This window comes from Phyllobates terribilis, unplaced genomic scaffold, assembly GCF_046119375.1.
Source record: "Phyllobates terribilis strain yellow unplaced genomic scaffold, ASM4611937v1 Scaffold_2__4_contigs__length_985480577, whole genome shotgun sequence".
Lineage (NCBI taxonomy): Eukaryota > Metazoa > Chordata > Amphibia > Anura > Dendrobatidae > Phyllobates > Phyllobates terribilis.
The window spans coordinates 100,805,906-100,823,091 of NW_027362762.1; the positions used below are offsets into that span (position 1 = coordinate 100,805,906).

At 45.3% G+C, this 17,186-nt stretch overlaps 1 protein-coding gene across 1 annotated transcript in view; it reads left to right on the plus strand.

Annotated features, from left to right (window-relative positions):
• The window catches only part of RNF17 (ring finger protein 17), a 211,207-nt gene that overhangs the window by 16,547 nt on the left and 177,474 nt on the right, over positions 1-17,186 (plus strand). Inside the window, exons 8-12 of the mRNA XM_073669012.1 lie at positions 5,241-5,430; positions 10,725-10,893; positions 14,027-14,217; positions 14,968-15,112; positions 15,307-15,466. Coding sequence (XP_073525113.1) covers positions 5,241-5,430; positions 10,725-10,893; positions 14,027-14,217; positions 14,968-15,112; positions 15,307-15,466 — 855 coding nt within the window. The remainder of the gene's footprint in view (positions 1-5,240; positions 5,431-10,724; positions 10,894-14,026; positions 14,218-14,967; positions 15,113-15,306; positions 15,467-17,186) is intronic.

A 17,186-nucleotide genomic window follows, 5' to 3' on the forward strand; every position in this document is an offset into this window, starting at 1 on the left:
TGGGTGATTTTTTTATGCAAGAACAGGCTGTGGTAGTGGAATTCACACATCCTCGGTTACTGTACCCATTGTAAGGTTATATTACCGCCTTATCCGCGACGCTCGCAACTGTGTGGGGGCATGTCGGATCAGGGACCAGGGGGCGCGGACCTCTCTCCCGGTCCGCTTCAGGATCGGTCACGCGTATCTGATACACCGGGGTCTTCAACGGCGTCAGGTTCGACGCTAGTTGGGGGTCTCAGTGATGTTAAGGTGGAGGCGCTCACTCGCTCCATTGACAGTCTGTCTGACCTCCTGGGTCATTGAGTCTCTGCTAAGTCCCAACCGACGTCTAGAAGCAAAAAGTGTCACAGGCCTGTGGTGGCGCCGTCTCCTCCGCGCAGTGTGTCGGAGGCTTCAGAATCGCCGACAGACTCTTCTGGTGAGATCTCCGATTCTGATGAAGAGAATCGGCGAGGTCGCTCTGCTTCACTTTCGGGCCGCGTGGACGCTTTTGTTGAAGCTATGCGGGAAGCGTTACAACTGTCTGAAGAGGTGACGGGTCGCCCTGGCAAATCGGCCCGGCTGTATCAGGAGTCGCTTCGGGCTCGTTCGACGCTGCCGATGCACGAGGAACTTAACAAGGCGGTGGAGAAAGAACGCCTGTGTCCGGATAAACGTTTCCAAGGGTTGCAGATTTTTGATGCCCTGTATCCCTGTTCCACGGAAACGATCACTAATTGGGTCCCCTCTCCTGAAGTGGATGTGCCATTGTCTCAGCTGAGCAAATCCTCTTTGCTTCCTGTTAAAGGGAAGGCGAGTCTTCAGGACCCGCTGGACAGAAGGACAGAGTTAGCGGCAAAGTCCATCTACGAGGCCGCGGGTCATGGATTCCGAGCGGCCTTGGGGGCCATGTGGGCTGGTGAGGCTTCTCTGCGGTGGTTGGATCCGCTGCGGACGGCGTGGCAAGATGGGACTCCGCTGTCTGAGGTGGAAAGGCTCTTCCAGCTGTTGGAAGAGGCGGCCCGATATGGCAGGGACGCAGTGCTGGATACTACTTCGGTGATGTCCAGGGCTCAATCCTCGGCCGTCAGTCAGGAGAGCACTGTGGCTTAAGCAGTGGGCTGGAGACGCAGTATCCAAACAAGGTTTGCTGAGTCTGGCGTACAATGGCGGTCAGCTGTTTGGTTCGGACCTCACGGAGCTGATTGCTAAGGCCAAGGCCAAAGATACGGCTTTGCCGCAGCGAAAGGCAGCGGTTTCTACTTCTGGCAAGTCAAGTGCCGGTAGTCGTCGGTCCTTTTGGCCCAGGGGTCAGTTCGGTCAGCCTTCTTGGAGATCGGATCGTCCCTCGTCTTCCGGAAAAAAGACCTCCCAGAAATCCCGTACTCCCTGGAAACAACATTTCCGTCAGGACAAGCGGGAGGTTGACAAAAAGCCCGCTAAGGCGGACTGACGCCAGAAACTCTCTCGAGGGCTCTCGGGTGGGAGGTCGTCTGCTACAATTCGGGTCGATTTGGGCGTCGCACGTATCGGACGCCTGGGTGACGCGGGTTATGTCGGAAGGTTATTTCATAGTTTCATTCTCGAACCCCGGACAGGTTTCGTCAGTCGCGCATCCCGTCCGAGCCCAGGCTAGCTGCCGCACTGCTGCGGGAGGTCGACTCTCTTCTGCAGCAGGGTGTGGTGATTCCGGTTCCGCCGGAGGACCAGGGAAGGGTGTTTTACTCCAACCTTTTTGTGGTCCCCAAAAAGGAGGACAAGTTTCGCCCCATTCTGGACCTCAAAGAATTGAATTTGCATGTCCTGACCCGGAAATTCCGTATGGAGTCTCTTCGCTCCGTCGTGGCGGCCCTGTCCAGCACGATTTTTTGGTGTCGATCGACATCCGCGATGCCTATTTGCATGTCCCTATCGGCAGGGCTCACCAGCGCTTCCTGCGGTTCGCCATAGGTCAGGCCCATTACCAGTTTGTGGCCCTACCGTTCGGGTTGGCCTCGGCGCCCAGGGTTTTTACAAAGATTCTGGCGCCTCTCATGGCGCTCCTTCGAAAGCAAGGAGTTACGATTCTCCCCTACCTGGATGACCTGTTAATTGTGTCACCCACAGCGGAGGAGGCGGTGACAGCTCGCGATCTCTCCCTTCAGCACCTGGAGGACTTCGGGTGGCTGGTCAATTGGAAGAAGTCGTCATTGGAGCCGTCGCAGTCAATCCTGTTCTTTGGGATGCATTTCGACACTGTACGGGCAGTGGTGTCCCTGCCTCCGGACAAACAAGCGAACCTTCGTCACCATGTCCAGGCTATGAGGTCGGCGATGACCATGTCTCTTCAGAGGTGTATGCGCCTTCTGGGTCTGATGGTGGCGGCAATGGAAGTGGTACCGTTTGCACAATTTCATTCCCGGGGTCTTCAAGATCTTATTCTGACCCGTTGGTACCGATCGCTGGATCGCTGTGTCGGTATCTCCCGCAAGGTGCTAGAGTCTCTTGGATGGTGGTTGCGTCCGGAGACTTTATCCCTGGGGAAATCCTTCCTCCTCCCACGGTGGTCGATCATTACCACCGATGCCAGCCTGACTGGCTGGGGGGGGGGGGTTTGGAACGATCTCTGGGTTCAGGGGGTCTGGTCGTCAGAGGAGTCGTCTCTGCCGATCAACATCCTGGAGTTGAGAGCGATATTTCTCTGCCTCCGACATTGGACGGTCCCTTTGAGCGGTCTGCCGGTCCGGATTCAGACTGACAATGCGACAGTGGTCGCATATATCAACCATCAGGGCGGGACGAGGCGTTCCAGACACATGATGGAGGTCTCTCGGATCCTGGTTTGGGCCGAATCCAGGGTTCCAGCCATCTCCGCGATTCACATCCCAGGAGTGCTGAATATCACGGCGGACTTCCTCAGTCGCGAGCAGGTGGATCCCGGAGAATGGAGTCTTCATCCTAAAGTTTTTGCACTGACTTGATGGCATCCAGGCTGAACGCCAGGATTCCGACGTTCATGTCCAGGTCCAGGTACAGGGACCCGGAGGCTGTGGCGGTAGATGCTCTAGTGGCCCCGTGGGACCAGTTCGAGCTGAGCTACGTGTTTCCGCCGGTATCCTTACGTCCACTGGTGATCCGGCGGATCAAACTAGAGCGTATTCTGACGATTTTGGTGGCGCTGGATTGGCCGCGGAGGGCGTGGTATTCAACGCTGGTGTCTCTTCTGGCGGCTCCTCCGTTTCCACTGCCTCTTCGCCCGGACCTGCTTACCCAAGGGCCCATTCGCGATCCGGACCTGAAGTCTCTTCGTTTGACGGCGTGGTTCTTGAGACCGAGATCTTGACCCGTCGTGGGTTTTCGGCCGAAGTCATCGCCACCTTATGGGCAGCCAGAGGTCCGGCTACGACCAGGATTTATCACAGAACTTGGAAGGCCTTCTCTTCATGGTGTTCTGTATCGTCAAGGAACCCGAGGGTTTTTTCCATTCCCAACTACTTGGCTTTTCTGCAATGTGGTTTGGCCAAGGGTCTGGCGGTTGGTACCTTGCGGAGTCAGGTATCTGCACTATCCGTGCTTTTTCGGAAAGCTATTGCCTCGCGCAGGGATGTGCGTTCTTTTTTTTGCGGGATTGCACGTCAGTTCCTGCCCCGGAGGGCGTTTGTGGCTCCTTGGCGGCTCAATCTAGTCTTGGAGGCTCTTCAGCATGGGCCGTTTGAGCCTATGGATTCAGCTACGCTTTACTTGCTTTCTTGGAAGGTGGCCTTCCTGGTGGCGGTCACCTCTTTGAGAAGGGTTTCTGAGTTGGCGGCACTGTCTTGCTCGCCCCCTTTTCTGGAGTTCCACTCGGATCGCGTGGTGCTTCGTACCCGTTGCGATTTTCTGCCTAAAGTGATGTCGCGTTTCCACGTCAATCAGGACATCGTGTTGCCCTCCCTCTGTCCGAAACCAAGGAATCCAAAGGAACGGGCCTTGCACTCGTTGGATTTGGTGCGGGCTTTGAAGTTCTATCTTACCATCACGCAAGGGTTTCGGAAGTCGGACTCTCTTTTTGTGATTCCTGCTGGTCGTCGGTGTGGTCAGCGGGCTTCCAAGGACACTATAGCTCGGCGGATACGTTCGGCTATCCTGGAGGCGTACTGGCTCAAGGGCGAGCCTTGTCCGGTTAAGGTTCGAGCTCATTCCACGAGAGCGGTTGGTTTCTTCTTGGGCTGTTCGTCAGGGGGCCTCGGCAGCGCAGCTCTGCCGGGCGGCTACATGGCGTTCCGTCCACAGTTTTACTAAATTTTATAAAATGGACGTGAGTGCTTCCGCCGATGCGGCCTTGGGACGCAGGGTCCTGCAGGCGGCGGTGGGTTAGGTTATCTCTTTATCTAGTTTTGGCGCTTGTTGCGCGCTTGACTAAGTTGTTGGGGTGTTAGCGATTCTGCCACTGTTTCCCACCCTTGAGTTTTGGACTGCTTTGGGACGTCCCACTAGTAATGGATCTGTGTCTCCCTTCCTTCCCTTCTGCTGCTGAAAGACGGATTTTGGTAAGACCTTACCTGTAAAATCCTTTTCAGCGAAGGAAGGAAGGGAGACACAGCACCCTCCCAGGGCAGAAGTGTATTATTGTTTTCCAGATGTGGCGCAACTCCTCTCTGATGGCGGTCATCGGGACTGGGGTCGGCGCGCTAGGGCTCTGTTCCAGCATTGCCAGCTCATCGCAGTTGTCAGGTCCAGTGAGTAGTGCCTGGGACTGTGTGTTCTTTCTGTTATATGCATAACCTGTTCTCTCGCATTTCTGAATTTTTCAGAAGGGGTTGTGTTGTTCTGCTGGTGTTATCTGCTCTTCCTTAGCTTGTGTACAGACTGGAGAACATGGGAGTAGGAGGAGCCTAAGCTGGAGGGGTCGGTCGTCACTTTTTATAAATCTGAGGCGAACTATCCTGTGGGGCTCCGCCTACCCACTAGTAATGGATCTGTGTCTCCCTTCCTTCCTTCACTGAAAAGGATTTTACAGCTAAGGTCTTACCAAAATCCTTCTTTTTCTGTTTTCAGCCATCAAAACTTTTTTTTTTTTTCTGGATTTTTTTGTGCAATAAAGTGTACTTAATTGTATCTGTTTCTCGTGGCTTTTTTTTCTTTTCAAATCTCTGCGATGAGCCCAGTTATAGAAACTTTCATTATTTACTCGCATGATATCTGTCCGTGGTCTTACGATTTGACACCATTTAGTGAACTTTGAAAACACATGAAAATGTGAAAACTGTTGTGTTGAGGGTTTTATCTATGTCTTCTAGGAGAAGTAGTTGCTTTCAACAGTAATGCACATAATAAATGGTGCCGTGGAAGTATTATCGAGTTAATTCCTTTGGAAAGTAAATGCATCATAAAACCATGTGGTCCAACAGGATACAAAATTGAAGATATAACTCGTCTGACACTCTTCTTACTTGATTATGGTGGCTCAGAGGCTTTTGTTGCAGCAAGGTATGTTTTCTCTATGTACTGTAAAAATAGTTTCATTTTTGGTATTAGTCTATGCTTCATATCTAATAAAGATAAAAGCAAAATTCCTTTAACGCATTCTTGACTTTGTTTATGCGCTTTTGTTTTTTTCTTCTAAGAGCCATAACTTTTCTATTTTTCCATCCACATACAGTTAGGCCCAGAAATATTTAGACAGTAACCAAATCTTCGTGATTTGGGCTCTGCATGCCATTAATTTTGATTTATAATGAAAAAACTGAGATGCAATTGAAGTGTAGACTTTCAGGTTCAATTAAAGGGTTTGCACAAAAATATCTTGTGAAATGTTTAGGAATTGCAATCATTTTTCTATAAAGCCTTCTCATTTCAGGGGCTCAAAAGTAATTGGACAAATTTAACTTTACTATAAATAAATAAAATATTTATTTTTAATACTTTGTAGAGAATCCTTTGCAGCAATGACTGCCTGAAGTCTGGAAGCCATGGACATCACCAAACGCTGGGTTTCCTCCTGTGTGATGCTTTGACGGCCTTCACTGCAGCTGACTTCAGTTGTGGCTTCTTTGCGGGTCTTTCTTCCTTAAGTTTTGTCTTAGTCATGTGAAATGCTGCTCGTTGGGGTTGAAATCTAGTGACTTACTCGACCATTCCAGATTATTCTACTTCTTTGCCTTAAAAAAAACTCCTGGGTTGCTTTCACAGGATGTTTTGAGTCATTGTCCATCTGTACTGTGAAGCACCGTCCAATCATCCTTGCTGCATTTGGCTGAATCTGAGCAGAAAGTCCTCCCTGAATTCATCCGACTGCTTCTGTCTTCAGACTCATCCTTCATAAACACTAGTGTCCCAGTGCCATTAAAAGCCATGCATGCCCATCCATTACACTGCTTCCACCATGTTTTACAGAGTATGTAGTGTGCTTTGGATCATAAGCCGTTCCAAGCCTTCTCCATACTTTCTTCTTTTCATCATTCTGGTACAGGTTGATCTGGGTTTCATCTGTCCGTAGAATTCTTTTCCAGACCTAGGCTGGCTTTAGATGTTTTTTTTGGCAAAGTGTAATCTGGCCCTTCTATTTTTAAGGTTGATTAATGGTTTGCACACTGTGGAGAACCCTCTGTATTTGCTCTTATGAAATCTTCTCTTTATGGTAGACTTGGATACTGAAACACCTACAGTATTTTTCAGACTATAAGACCAAGACCATAAGACGCACCTAGGTTTTAGAGGAGGAAAATAGAAAAACATTTTTAGAAAAAAATGTGGTCATGATGCACTGTTATGGGGGAGGGGCCTGCTGCTGACGCTGTTATAGGGTTAATGTCCCCCAATTCAGTTAATATTCCCCATCCTGGTATATATGGCTCCCCCTTCCTGTTATGAGGCCCGTGGCCCCCATCCCCATCCTGGTATTCATGTCACCCCTCATCCCCATCCTGGTATGCATGGCACGCCTCATCCCCATCCTGGTATGCATGGCACACCTCATCCCCATCCTGGTATGCATGGCACGCCTCATCCCCATCCTGGTATGCATGGCACGCCTCATCCCCATCCTGGTATGCATGGCACGCCTCATCCCCATCCTGGTATGCATAGCGCCCCTCATCCCCATCCTGGTATGCATGGCGCCCCTCATCCCCATCCTTGTATGTATGGCACCCCTCATCCTGGTATGCATGGCACCCCTCATCCCCCAACCTGGTATGCATGGCACCCCTCATCCCCCAACCTGGTATGCATGGCAGCTCCATCCTCATCATGCTGCAAACAAAATAAAGGATTCTATTCACCTTCCCTCTGCTCCAGCCCTGCGTCCTGTTCTGCTGCCAACTGCTGATCTCACCGCATGAGCTGCGCACGACGTCACTGCGTGAGCTGCTCATGACGTCACTGCCATGGGCCCTCATACGGTGAGATGAGCTGCTGGAAGATTCACTGCTCCCCAGCCCGGACTATGGGCGTGGGGAGTAGTGACTTTATTCTCCTTAATAGCGGGCGCACACTGGGAGTGGGGAGTAGTGAATATTCATGGTCTTTAACCCCTTTCTGACATTTGTCATAATAGTGAGTCCCTGGGCCTATTGGACCAGGGACTTACTATTACGCATAATGCGATCGCACACAAGCGGTGCGGTGCGATCACTGCCGGGTGTCAGCTGATAGCACCGGGTGTCAGCTGTAACTATGTGCCAGGAGCGGTCCCGCACCGCTCCCGGCACATTAACCCCCGCAATGCTGCAATCTAAGTCGATCACAGCATTGCGGGGGCAAGGAGAGGTAAGCGCCGATTATTACCTCCTCTTCAGGGTCCCGCTGTGTCTGTGGCTGGGTGCTGTCTGTTGTCATGGCGACCCGATGTTGTCATGACAACATCCGGGTCACCAGGAGGCAGGAAGTTACTATGGTCATGCGCAGTGCATGACCAAAGTATCTTCTCCCTCTGCAGCTGTGACAGCCTATATAGCACAGGGATGCTGCTGCATTCTTGTGCTATACAGGCGATCTGAATGTAAAAAGTGAAAGTCCCATAGTGGGACAATGTGTAAAAGTCCAAAAAGTGTAAGAAAGTGAAAAAAAAAAATAATTGTAAAAATATAAAAAAAATTGAAAAAAATAATCCCCAAAAAATAAAAATATATTATACCCATCAATAAATATTATGGAAAAAAAACAATAAAAGTACACACATTTGGCATCGCCGCGTCTGGAACGACCTGACCTATAAAACTGTCCTGCTAGTTAACCCCTTTAGTGAACACTGTAAAAAAAAATAAACAAAAAACGGTGTTTTATCATATCGCCAAACAAAAAATGGAATAAAACGCGATCCGCAAAATGAATGTAAATAAAAATGGTACCACTGAAAATTTCATCTTGTCCCGCAAAAAACAAGCAGTCATACAGCTCCATCAGCCGAAAAATAAAAGTTATAGCTCTCAGAATAGTGATGTAAAAAAAAAATCTTTATTCTATTAAAGTTTTTATTGTGTAAAAGCGCCAAAACATAAAAAAACTTTATAAATGAGGTATCGCTGTAAATGTACTGACCTGAAGAATAAAGCTTCCTTATCAATTTGACCACACGCGGAACGGCATAAAAAAAAAAAAACTATTTCTGAATTGTTGTTTTTTGTTCTGCCTCCCAAAAATCGGAATAGAAAGCGATCAAAAAATGTCACGTGCCTGAAAATGGTACCAATAAAAATATCAACTTGTCCCGCAAAAAATAAGCTGTCACATGACTTTGTCGACCGAAATATGGAAAAATGGTAGCTATCAAAATATGGCGATGCCAAAACTTGTCTTTGCAAAAAAAAAGGGTTTTAGTGTGTGACAGCTGTCAATCATAAAAATCCGATATGAATTTGGTATCTCTGTAATCGCACCGACCTGAAGAATAAAGTCGTCTAATCACTTATACCACACGAGGAACGGGGTAAAAAATAAACTCTAGGTTTAGGGTTGTGTTAGGTTTAGGGTTAGGGTTGGGTTAGGGTTAGGGTTGGGCTAGGGTTAGGGTTGGGCTAGGGTTAGGTTTAGGTGCTCACCATACACCTAAATAAGTTCACTGAGGGGTCTAGTTTCCAAATTTGGTGTCACTTGTGGGGGGTTTCCACTGTCTAGGCACATCATGGGCTCTCCAAACGCGACATGGCGTCCACTAATTATTTAAACTACCTTTACATTCAAAAATTCAAATGGCGCTCCTTCCCTTCCGAACCCTGCCGTGCGCCCAAACTGTGGTTTTCCCCCACATATGGGGTATCTGCGTGCTCAGGAGGAATTGCACAACAAATTTTGGGGTCCATTTTTTCGTGATGCCCTTGCAAAAATAAAAAAAAATGGAGTCTAAAGTAACATTTTTGTGAAAAAAGTTAAATGTTCATTTTTTTCTTCCACATTCCAAAAATTCCTGTGAAGCACCTGAAGGGTTAATAAAGTTCTTGAATGTGGTTTTGCGCACATTGAGGAGTGCAGTTTTTAGAGTGGTGTCACTTTTGGGTATTTTCTGTCATAAAGGCCCCTCAAAGTCACTTCAAATGTGATGTGGGCCCTAAATAAAGGGTTTTGTAAATTTTTTGGAAAAATGAGAAATCGCTGGTCAACTTTTAACCCTTATAACTTCCTAAGAAAAAAAAAATTTTGGTTCCAAAATTGTGCTAATGTAAAGTAGACATGTGGGAAATGTTGTTTATTAACTATTTTTGTGTGACATATCTCTCTGATTTAAGGGCATAAAAATTCAAAGTTTGAAAATTTGCAAAATTTTCAAAATTTTTGCCAAATTTCCATTTTTTTCACAAATAAGCGCAAGTGATATTGAAGAAATTTTACCACAATCATGAAATACAATATGTCACGAAAAAACATCTGAGAATCAGTGGGATCTGTTGAATCGTTTCAGAGTTATTACCTCATAAAGTGACAGTGGTCAGAATTGTAAAAATTGGACTGGTCATTAACGTGCAAACCACCTTGGGGGGTAAAGGGGTTAAAGGGAACCAGTCGCCAAAGAAAACACTATTAACCTGCAGATATGGGGTTAATCTGCAGGCTGATAGCGTTATTAACCTGCCCGGTGCTTGCTGTTTGCCGAACGCTGCGGGGAGAAAATGAACTTTATTTTCCCCATCAGCACTCTGATATCAGTCATGGGGGTGGCCCCGGTGCTGGTTCATTCACCACTCTTAATTTTTTTTTTTTAAGCTCCAGCAAAAATGGCTGTGGCGCGTCTGCCGTAGGAAGCATCTATCGACAAGCGATAGCTGCTGCTGCGCATGCGCAGGCGCCATTTTGCTTGATGTAAAATTTTTTTCTCCATACTCCACAATAGTATATGTATTATGGAAAATGGGAGGCAGGTCACTGAAGGATCAGTAAGCTGTCATAAGCACATACAGGTGAATATGTAAGCAGAGCACCACATAAAGCCCTGCCCACGGACTGCCCCAAAGCACCAGAATCTCATTATCTAAAAATTGCTATAAAAAAGAACCACAAGATGGATTTCATCAACACAAGTATCGTTTTATTCAGCATAACGGCGCCCACCTGACGGTGTATGTAGTTTACTTAGCACAATCTTGCTGACAAGTTCGCTTTAAGGGACTTTAATCATCCAATTGCTTATACTTTAACACCAAAATATTGCAATATAACATAAAAATCACAGTCTCCTATGAACGCTGATCTTCCCGAGTGTTTTAATGCCGGCTGGGGGAGGGGAGGTCTTCAACACGCCCACTGCTGCATTGTCATATTCCATCTGTCATGTTTCTCTGTTTTTGAAGATTTTCAGGTGGCTACCACACTAAAAGTGACCCGTTGATGGTCTTTGAAACAAAGATTGATGACTTACATAAAGTCCTAATAAAACTGAGTTCAGCTGATGAAGAAAACATAAGGTTTATGCCTCCCTTTGCCATTCATTGCTCATTGGAGCTAGTTCCACAAAGCCCAGTGAGTAAAACTTTTTTTTTTCCTTTATATTTTGTATTACTTAAGAATTTGCACTAGTTTGTTTATAGTTTATTCTTAAATTCACCAGGTGTTCAATTTTTCTTTTATGATTGTTTTTATTTTTTATTTTTTTCTTTAAGTAAGACCTCTTCCCTACTTTGCGCCCACACTTCCTTTCCAAGGGGCAACATTGTTTGACAAGTTTCCTTTTTTCTCTCCTCACCTATCATATCTTTCCTACTTAAAGACTTCCAGTGGTTCCTCCTCCTTTCCGCCATACCCTCTCACCTCTGCTCTGATCTGCAGCCGTTGATTGTTCCAGGATTACCCTTGGAGCCCTCTTTGTTTTTTTCGCAGTTTCAAAACATGCTGCTGAGTAAGATTTTTAATCTTGTCACCAGAATTTGGGGCCTATTCTAAACCCCTGTATGTTCGTTCCATGCTCATAGCATCTTTTGCCTGGTCAAGTATGCTACTTGAGCCCCCAGCTTTGTGATTTAGGCTTATAGTAGCAATTCTAGAATCCAGACTAAGTGTTTGTTTGGAGGCCCCTCTTTTATCCACAAGTTTCGAGAATTGCCCCAAGTTGGTCTTCTGCCTCACAACAAGAAGAGATCTTCTTTCAATCGCTACCTTCCTGACAACCCCAGACAAACTGCTCTTCTACAAAATGTGGGTCTCACAATCTCTTCTCTGCTTGATGGAGCAATCTCACCTTAAGCCTCCGACTTGGATACCAAGCCATCTACTCATCCAAGACTAATGGCTTTCCTCGAAGGCAGACACTTGGGTCAGAGGTATAGTCTCAGCTGAGTACCAAATAAAAGTTTCTGCCATAACTGGTTCTTAATAATTGCCACAACTGATTGTTTCAGTACTCTCTGGTTTCCCTCTCTCTCTTCATATAAATACCATGCCTTTCACTTTCTTCTATATCTTGGCGATTTTACCCCAGTTGCACTACATGAGAAGTTGATATGGTTTTACTCTAACCAGTTTGCTGTTCCCAAAAGGTACAGCTTGGTCTGTCGGCATGTCCAATTCTAGCAATATTTTATGAAGTCTCTCCTGTCTAATTACTTCCATGGATCCCAACAAGTTCCTATTTTTCTGTAGACAATCAAAATGTACTTGCAAGTCTGCATCTTCCACTGTCACCAAGGACACTTGACTCTAGCATTGAGAAATGCATGCTCTCCTAGTCCCATAGACAAGTGTTCCCCAACTCCAGTCCTCAAGGCCCACTAACAGATTATGTTTTCAGGAGTTCCTTAGTATTGCACAGGTGATGGAATTATTGCCTGTGCAGGTTATGGAATTATACCTATGCAATACTAAGGAAATCCTGAAAACATGACCTGTTGGTGGACCTTGAGGACTGGAGTTGGGGAACCTGCCATAGACCCCCTTCACCATGCCCTATATCTTCCCTCTGCACATACCTCTTCCACATGTGATCAAGAAGGTTATCAGTTTGGTATTCCGATTACCTTGATCACTCAGTATTGGTCCAAAAGTTTCTACTTTACATAAAGCGAATCTGTCACCAGGTTTTTGCTACCCCATCTGAGAGCAGCATAATGAAGAGGCATAAACTCTGATTCTAACCATGTTTTATCACTGTTTTCTCTGCTGCAGATTTAGCAGTTCTCTGAATTCTGAGCTGTGTATAACCCCGCCCACACCACTAATTGTACTGCCCATGTACAGTGTACACAGAAAGCGGCCACTCTTCGGAGTGGTGGGATTTTACAGAGCTCATGAATATGGCTGAATACATGGCCGCATGTGTGTGTCCTCTAGTGATAATCTACTGCTGATAAAATTGTGATTTTTATTAAAACTACACTAAGCAGCTCACTTCAGTGACACATCGCTGGAATCGGGGTCTCTGTCATTCGTCTCTAAGATTAGGTGGCAAAAACCTGATGACAGATTCCCTTTAATTATAGACTCTATCTGGCGTCTTCCAAATTGTATAGAACTGCTGTCTTAATATGCCTTCTATCCAAAGTTACAGTTATTATTCATTGATTTATCAGATGATCTAAAAGACACCAGACTTTTGAGCCAAGTCATTCAGACTATGATCAGAGCTGAAGCTGTCTTCCTTATGTATCTAGCAAGAAGGCTTGGGTTTGGTGTTGACGAGTAACTTTTTCGCTCCCATCATCCTTGCTTTCCATCGTTTTAGTTGGCAATTCGGTCTTATTTTTAGAGCCCCAGCTACCAAATTTTGTAGAACAGTCTTCTTCAGGTGGTAGCACATACTGTCCTCCCATACAGGTTTCTGTTGCCCCCACCTACACTGTGACTTCACACAAGTATTTAGAAGCCCTTAAATTTTCTTTCTTGAGTCCAGTAGGGACACTTCATTTTGACTCATCCCTCGGAAGGTGACATTTCCGCAGTGGGCTTCATCAGGCAAGTATCTGAATTTGGTGGCTTTCTCCAATCCACCCCTCCCCCACATATCCTTTATTAAAATGAATGGGTTCTACTCCGTGACCTCCTTACTTACAATGACCGTCTTCACTTTTTAATGAGTACATTGTTGTACAATCCTTTTTTTTTCTTCAGTTCGTGCCAGGGATTGGTCCCTCCACAATCCGGACTTGCCGTGAACAATCTGCGTGTTACCTGACAGTTACTTTCTACTTCAGGCAATAAGACTCAGTCTTCATCATGCCAGTGTGATGACGAAAAGGGTCACTGGCTTCCAAAGCAACCATATCCCTTTAAATTTGCTATGCCATAAGCAAGGCACAATCCTTTTTGGATATGAGATTTGGCTGTACTCTACTGCTGGTAGTGACGTCTGTGCTTCTTAGTCTTCAGCTTCTCTCTTCGCATCCTAAGGACTGCTTTAGAAGATTTTATGTATCTGTTCTGAGATTTTAGTTGTGTTTTTTTCTGATTATCTGTTTACTGTCCTACTGCTGGCATACAGGAAGATTTGCTATGTGCCTGAGCCAAAGCACAGAACAGGTGAGAATCTTTCCAGTTTTTCTTTTGTCTCTGTATTCCACTCCGAAATTTAGCTTACAAATACTGATGTAACTTTCTGCCATGTAAATAAGGTCTTACAGGGAGTAAATCCTCTTATTATAAATTACTATTTTGTGTTTCATAGGGTGGATTATGGACAAAGGAAATCAATGAACACATTTTAAAAGTGGTTGGCAAGAAATGTGTGTCAATGAAAACCTTAAGGGAAGAGCACAATAAGCTGATTGTTGACTTGAAAAAACCTTTTGACAGCAAGATTAAAAGCGACATGCCTGTGTCTCTCCGAGACGCCCTCGTTTTTTTGGAGATGGCAAAGTGAGTATTTTATACAAACTCCATATTGATTCATCAGTTTGGGAATTATTCCTGAATGTATGTGAGCAGTTCTGGTTACAGTACAGAGGATCAAAAAGAGGATTTTGCATTGTAATGACTGACATTGTGATGCCCTTTCCCTACTTTCCAGTTGACTTTTTCCACTACTTTTTTGCTCTTTTGTTGAGGTCAAGAGGAGATCTGGTAATCAGGATATTTTTCTCCTTTGTGTTAGTGAAATCAGTAGGTAGCCAACAATTTACATACATGAAGCTGGAAAGCGTCACAGCTTATTAAGCTTTATAAACTGTAGCTGACAGACTGGCATTCGGAAGAAGCGAGCACATGGTGGGTGCAATGTCCGTATGAGTCTCTTGTCAGTGTTTTATACCAGCGATAGTTGTCTCCTATGTTGCAGCATGTAGCGGGAGATGCTTCATCCGACAGCCATCTCAGCTCACACTACCATACAGAGGATTTATTTCTCGACTGGATGACAAATCGGCTGGTGGTTTATCTCTGGGAGAACTGTTCGATCAGCATTCCAAAATCGGACATGCCGATCAACATCTCTCTTCATACACATTAGTCCATTATCCGAACCCATTGATATATCCGGGTTCATCTGTCATTAGTGTAATCTGTATAGTGAGGGGCCTTTAGAGTTAAGTACTTAGCTCAGTAATGTGTCTTTGTTGCCCCCTAATGATCTGACCAGACTTGTTTTTGAAATTGTTGAAAAATTTCCAGGTTTCCCTCAAATATTTCTACTAAACTAAACAACATTGCCATCAATTGTTACAAAGATCCAATTCTACCCGAAAACTCGAGCGAGAGCGAAATCATTATCCTTGTTTCCCATACGAATGATCCATCAGACTTTTATATCCAACTGGTAAGTAGAAATGAATTTAAGCCATGTTATTAATATTTAGATCCATTACCTTTTGTTATGCAAGCGATTTTGAAATAGGCTGCACCCAAAAAAAAGTTTGCTTATCGCAACATATTTGCATGCACCTCTTCTGCTCTCATGTTGTATCTTTGTCGTCACTTGAATACTTTTTATTTTACATTTTTAACAACTAGGTAGATGATGCAATGTATAAAAACACAACGAATAGGATTCAAAAAGTGTACAACAGCAGAGACGCTGATGACTGGCAGGTCCTGTGCCCAGTGGTGGGTCAAGCCTGTGTTGCTAAATATGACACTGAAGATGATGTGTGGTATAGAGCAGAAATTATGGGTAAGATTACCTTGGGATAACTTTAATTTGATGTAGTAGCACTATAGCAATACAATATAGCCATACAAATCCATTTAAAGAAGAGGTGTCAACATTTTTTTTTTTTCCTAATTCCTCTAAATTATGTAGTTCATATAGTGCAAATGTATTAAATTACTTAATGAAATATATATTTCACTATCTCTTCATTGGGGGACATAGGAAACAATGGGTGTATATTGCTGACACTAGGCAGAAAAAAAGGTTAGCTCCTCCCCAGCAGGCTACACCCACCCACCGACAAGAAGCTAATCCATCTTTGCTTAGTGTCCAAAGCAGGCAGACACGGGTCCATGTTCAGACCCGTCTCTACCATCTTGTTGTGTTTTACTAATGATTTCCCTTTTTTTTTTTTTCCCTTCACCCATGACAGCACCATAGAGGGTGCAATTCCCTCATTGACTGGTGAGACCTGTCTATGCCACTGTGCATGTTTACATCTTCCTCTGTTGATATTTATATCTTTTCATTTTCATGGTACTTGATCTTTACTTATTGAGACTTTCTGCATGAATACACCTTAAATTATATTTGGTATCCGTTTGGAATATTGGGATTATACTTCACCTATTAAATCATTGTAGTTTTTGATCCATTTGTATTTTTTAAAAATGTGTATCATGCTGTCTCTATTACTTATAGTCTCCCCAGCTTTGACCATCTTGTGTCTTTCTTGTTTTAAGTAATTATTCATTAAAAATTGAAGGGTGGATCCCCTCTCTCTCTGGTGCTGTCAGGGGTTCTGAAAAATCTCTTTACCGGTAAGTAATTATGTCTTTCTTTCAGATATGGATTGTGACTATGGGTAATCTGTTGTGTTGTGGCTCAGCTCTGGATACACAGTCCCACATGCAGAGAATAAACATGGTCTTTCCTTTCCTTTCAGGGCTGTTGCCTGTCTGGGACTGAGGCTGACTAAAAGTCTCTAGACTCCTCTACAGAAGAGCACCTGTTTCAACAGGCTAGGCCAGTCGACCTCCTTGCAGACAGGGACCTCATCAATTTTGTCACTTTTGCCGATTCTCTCCCTTTCGCCCAAAGAACCTCCGCATTTCAAGAAATTAGAGCACCTTCTCCAGCTGGCTCTACCCTGTTTACCATGCGGCCAGTTGGCCGTTGCCATTTTCAAAGGTTTTTTATTTAACAGTCTTCTTGGTCAACAGAAGGAGGGTACCGCTCTTTTCACTCAGGATCTCAAGCCTATTTACAAGGGTGGTCCTCTATGCTCTTTAGGATGGAGTCTCCACCTTCAGCATAGGTCCCATGGAAAAGGCGTAATCTCTCCGCTTTATGCTTCCATGGAACCCGAGGCAGTCCTCTGCTCGGTAGACATCGAGAACGCTTACCTTCATATTCCTATCTTGCAAGTCAGCAGAGATTCCTCCAGTTTGCTGTTCACGACTCTCATCAGTTTCGGCCTAGCCACCACTCCCATTGTCTTTATGAAGGCTTTGGCCATGTGTTGTCTGTATTCTGAACCAGAGAGAATCTATCTATCCCTTACTTGGACGACATTCTTATCAAGGTCTTACCAGGTCTGCTGCGAAAGTCACCTTATTCTCGATACCTTGTCTCGTCGCAGCTGGATGATCAACAGCTTGTCCCTGATCCCGACCCAACGCCTTGTTTTCTTGGGTATGGAACTTAACACTGTTCGCGCCAGAGCTTTTCCTACCAAGGA